The 5264-nt window shown below is 46.9% G+C and overlaps 1 protein-coding gene across 1 annotated transcript in view; it reads left to right on the top strand.

The window, feature by feature from the left end:
- The window catches only part of DUSP16 (dual specificity phosphatase 16), an 82970-nt gene extending 79887 nt beyond the window's left edge, over positions 1–3083 (top strand). Inside the window, exon 9 of the mRNA XM_024733149.1 lies at positions 6–3083. Within this exon, the coding sequence (XP_024588917.1) occupies positions 6–463 (458 nt within the window). The 3' untranslated portion in view covers positions 464–3083. The remainder of the gene's footprint in view (positions 1–5) is intronic.
- Positions 3084–5264: the final 2181 nt, after the last annotated feature.

Genomic DNA, 5264 nt, shown 5'->3' with positions numbered 1-5264 from the left:
GCCCCGCTTCCTCTTCGGCCTCTCGGCCAGCCAGCAGCACCTGGCCCCGTCCGCCGCCGGGCTGGGCCTCGAGGGCTGGCACTCGGACATCCTGGCCCCCCAGACCTCCGCCGCCTCCTTGGCCAAGAGCTGGTATTTCGCCCCCGAGCCCCCTCACTTCTACTCGGCCTCGGCCGTCTACGGAGGCCACGCCGGCCCCCCCGCCTTCAGCTGCGGCCAGCTGCCCGCCTGCGGCGGCGACCCGGGCCACTCCGTGCGCCGGCGGCAGAAGCCCAGCGACAGGGCCGACTCCCGGCGCAGCTGGCACGAGGAGAGCCCCTTCGAGAAGCAGTTCAAACGCAGAAGCTGCCAGATGGAGTTCGGCGAGAGCATCATGTCCGAAAACCGGTCGCGGGAGGAACTGGGGAAGGTGGGCAGCCAGTCGAGCTTTTCAGGCAGCATGGAAATCATCGAGGTCTCCTGAGAAGAAAGACACTTGTGACTTCTATGGACAGCTTTTTTCTTGTTCACAAAAAAATATTCCCTGTAAATCTGAAATATATATATGTACATACATATATATTTTTGGAAAATGGAGCTATGGTGTAAAAGCAAAACACGGATCAACACCGCTGCTCTCTTTTAATATCTGCACTTGAGAGAGCAGCTAGTATTTCTCTCAACACAAGTGGAAGAAGGGCAGAGGCTAGCTTTCCCCCCAGGCACGTGAAACAATTCTATGCAGTGGCCTGCACATCCTCTCGTTCTTACTAAATCGAGTTCTATTTGGTGTCAGAGGACAGAAGCGCCCACCATTTTCTTGTCGTGCTACAAAGAGATCTCACATACTAGTCCTGTCCGGTCCCTTCCATAGTGCACCTTAGTGCTGAGACTGAGCCAGCCTGTGGGTCGGGCGGGGAGAACCTATTAGGAACAGAACCTAATGGTAAATCCAAGAGAAATGACCACATCCAAAGCTGATTCACAAACCCAAGCGCACCTGACAGCCGAGCGATGAGCGCATCGTTCTGACCGACCGTTAGGGGCCTTGCCAAGATCTACCATAGAGCAACCCCAGTACCTCAGACGGAAAGTCGGGGCTTTCACCACTACCAGGTTTGGTGGCCCGTTTTCTAGGCATTGTGAACAGGCAGGTAGCTAGTCACCCCTTTCAGACCAGTTCAGACGGTCTCTGCACACATTTCCAGTTGGGCCTGGATGGAGGGCGTTCATTTGTTCTTTCTTCTTCTCAGCTTTGTGAAGAAAGGAAGGAAGCGATCTAGGATCTTCTAACAAACAGCCAGGAATCTGGCAGCATCACGATTTAAGCTAAGGCTGGGAGGCTAAACAAGTCTACCTCCCTCTCTATAAATCAAAGAGTTGATCGAGATGGGGTTGTCAACCCTTTCAATGAAGGTTAATTTCAAGCCAGACGTGAATTTATTCGGTAGCAGAATGGCAGCACCGTCTCGTCCTCAGCCGCGCTAGACGGCTTCCATTTCGGGTTCATCGCACAGATACATCTTGTGAAGATGGAACGGTAAGGTAGAATTTTATAGGAAACTACTAAGAGGCAGAAAACTGCGGAAGGATTAGAGAAGGTGGAATTGCTGAGGAGAAGCAGGAAACTGTTATTTTCTCAGTGGTTTTTTCCCTTAGCATGCGACCAAGGTGGTATTTCTGTAATTAGACTTTCATACTGATAGGGCTGAGAGAGGCTTTGGTAAGCAACGAATGTTCAGAGAGAAACAGTGTAGGAAGGTGAGGACAAGGCGGTTGAATTTTGCCTCGTTGCGAGCAGAGCGGAAAGACACAGCCAAGCTGTTCTCAGAAACTAACCCCAGCATTTTTTAGTAGAACGGACATATCAAAGTGGAGCGGGACCAAGTGGTCTCCGTCCGTGACCTACAATCACTGTGTGGAATCAATCCTGGCAGCTGAAAATAGGAGGTGATTAGAACAAGTCCACAAGTGACAGTACTTACCTGCTTTTAAACTTCCTGGCTTGAGTTTTGTCAGCTACAGTCTGGTCCTGTTTCGAAGCCTTAATTCACGTCAGCAGCTTTTTTTTAGGGTGGTGGGCGGGTGTTAGCATTGTTCTTTACTGTAAGTGTAGCTAGTTGCTGACTCATATCTCAGGTTTTTCTACGTGTGAGAAATGGACAGTCCTTTGAGTTGGATGTGACTTCATGTTTCCCATGGTGACTGCTAAAACCAGCACAGATGACATGATTCAAAACTGACTTGATTGTGGCGATTATGAGCTTCATAGAACATAACTGGTTATGCACAAATAATGGGCTACGACATGGGTATTAAATGGAGAGAGAACTGCGTAGGGAGTGCGTTGTTACCATACTGGAAAAGTTCTGTTAAGAGTGATTTAGCTTTTCTATATACATGTACATTTTGGATGTAATCAGATATTATCAAGGTTTCACACAGTAATTTTTGATGTGTTATGTACACACGCACCAAACGTGTAACAGCTCCCTGCTTCCAGAGCCTGGTCACAACTGTGGAACGTTTCTGAGAAATGAAATTCATGGCTCCAATGCTGTATGTTTCAGGAGGGTTGTGGGGCTTGATTTTAATGCGATCTTTGGGCGGAATTGGCCTTCCATCATTTGGGATTTCTCTTGGCCATGGTCCCCTTCCTTCCCGTGACCAATGTGGTCCTATACTACACCCTTTGGTCCTTGATCACTAACATCGAGTAATCAGCCCTTGGAATGGAGACTGCCCTGCCGAAGGGGCAGCCTCTCGGGCCAGCCCCAGAGCCACGTGCGTGGCCGAGGGCCGGGCAGGGCGGTGGCTGACTCTTTGCAGCGTGGAATCCGAGGGGGAGCCCTGGAGCCTACCAGATGATACGGGATGGTGATTTTATACGACAGAACTAGACCTCTACGTGAGAAATGCTGGAAAATGGTTTAGGACATTTGTAAAGCTAGGTGGGAAGACTGTGTAAGTGTTTAATATGAATATAGTGTTCTTTTGTAGTAAGGCAAGCTGTTGAACGGTTGAATTGTGCATTTCCCATTCTGATGTGTCATGAATGTTAATATGATGAAATAAAATCAGAACTGGGACCTGTTTATACATAAGTATGAGAAAGGACCTCTCTCTACGGCATGTCCGAGTGGTGAAGGAGGCCTTGGTGGGACCCGACCTGCTGTCCTCCCGCCGGAGGCATCAGCTGTGTCACGGGATCCATCATTCACAGGGAACACGCTCAGGCGCTAACAGTCTATGGCCATCGCCTTCATTCTTTAACGTGTACGCCAGACGCACACCGTGGTGTAGAAACCTCCGATGACCTCAGGTTTGGTGACTGACTGAAACCAGAATAGGTACAAGGTAGGAAGAAAAAGACCAGGTAAACACTTGTGGCGCATTTGAATGTAATATGTGGACGGTTTTATAATCCTTATAGGAAAAACAGGGAGAGTGGTTATTTAAACGGTCTGTTCTCCATCCTTGCCGCGTGCGTCATGCCCAGTGTCGCATAATGCTTGTAAGTGACACTGGGCACGACGACTTATGAGAACAGAAGCTCAGCCTCATCAGGTTGTTGGTAAAGAATTAGGCATTAAAGGAATAAAGCGCTTACCTTCAGTGCAAGCAGGTGGGATAGCGGCAATAAGAAGAATCACAGGTGACATCATTTAAGTTGGTTGTGAAAGGCTTCTGAGTTGAAGTCAGATGTAAGGAAATTTAAAAACGAGAAGGATTGGACTGGCTGAGTGAAGACCAGAAGAGCTGTCTTGACTAGGACCTTACCAAAAAATGGAGGTGGGCGTGGGATAAAGGAAGAGAGGGCATATGGCATAAATCTGCCTCGAGATGGGAGGTGGCAGGAGGGAGCAGGTGTCTCAGTGAGAGGCTTTGGGTGGGAAGCTGTGGATGTTGGAAGGCCCGAAAGTCAAGCCAGTTACTACTTAAACGCAGACAGATCTGAGGGCCTCCTGGGGACCACCAGCCGCAGCAGGCTGGTGTCAAAGGACTAGTTTGGGTCTGACATGATCAGACCAGGGCTCAGGCTAAGGGGAGACGGGGAAGGTACAGACACTGGGACAAGTGAACAAGACCTTGTTATCCTCAGAACCTTCTCTGTCATTTTGTCTTAGATACTCCCGTCTGGTGGTTTTCGCTTTCTGACACTAAGCAGATATGTTTTAGGTCTAGTAAACAAAATTTAGGTCTAGGTGCTTTTCTCTGAATATAACTCTTCCGCCTCTATCAGTGAAAGAGGGAAGCAAGGTATTTCTTGCATTCTGTGGGACCCATTCATCCTTGTACAGCAAAATTATACTTGGTTATATCTTTACAATGTTGCAAAATCAACTGGAGAATGACACCACCATCTTGGAAGATGTTTACAAGTCAATCATATTGTTGCAGTTTATGTGCATATAGATGTCAAACTGGGTTTATGTAAAAACAAATTTCATTCCTTTGGTTCTAGCTAACACACCAGAGTCAGTTGGAAATGCTTTCCCATAGGACATGCAGAATGTTACCTTGTTAGGAGGGTGTCATAGGCAAACAGGATAACTGGGAGAGGGTGGCCTGGGTTCTCTGGTCAGGGGAAGTATGACAGTTTCAAAGACTGAATTAAAAATACTTGGTTCACAGAAGCTTTTAGCATAAATCATGCTTCACTATATAGAACAGGTAGCAGTAGGAATATGCCTTGATTGGTGAAGAAAATTAATCAAATCGTCAGTAAATTCTATCATGTCCTATGTTGACACTGATGACCCTGAACAAATTCCTAAGAGCAATGGACACATACACGCAGCTCACATGAGATACCGCTCGTACTAATAAGCAACTAGATTTAGTTGCCAAAAAAGTTTTAATGTTATGGTTTGAAGCATGTGGGTAAGTTATCTGGTTACCCTTTCCCTCTGTAGCCACAACATTTGAATGGAAGGTACATGCCTCGTGTGTATGCAAGAAATTCAGTGTTACTTATTATAAACCAACAAACAACAATGACATCTCTGAGGCACTGTGTAGCTCTTAACAAAGGAATGAAAGTCAGGGTAGGGGAAAGAGAAGCAAAATTACTTCTCTCACAATTCAGAAAAAACATACACCTAAAAATTCCACAAGAAGAAAACATTTCCCTTCCCTCCATGCTGCCGTTCAATCTTTAGTATCAACATGTTAAGTAACTTCCGACTGAACACTACATATCTGGGTTTAGCTGAGGTGTAAACAAAACAGGAAGACAAAATTTTCAATTACTCTAGGATTTTAATACATGTTTGTTCACAGCT

The sequence above is a fragment of the Neophocaena asiaeorientalis genome, unplaced genomic scaffold, assembly GCF_003031525.2.
Source record: "Neophocaena asiaeorientalis asiaeorientalis breed wild unplaced genomic scaffold, Neophocaena_asiaeorientalis_V1.1 scaffold150, whole genome shotgun sequence".
Taxonomy (NCBI): Eukaryota; Metazoa; Chordata; class Mammalia; order Artiodactyla; family Phocoenidae; genus Neophocaena; species Neophocaena asiaeorientalis.
Note: the sequence above shows the minus strand (reverse complement) of the source record. Positions and strands in the feature narration are given on the sequence as shown.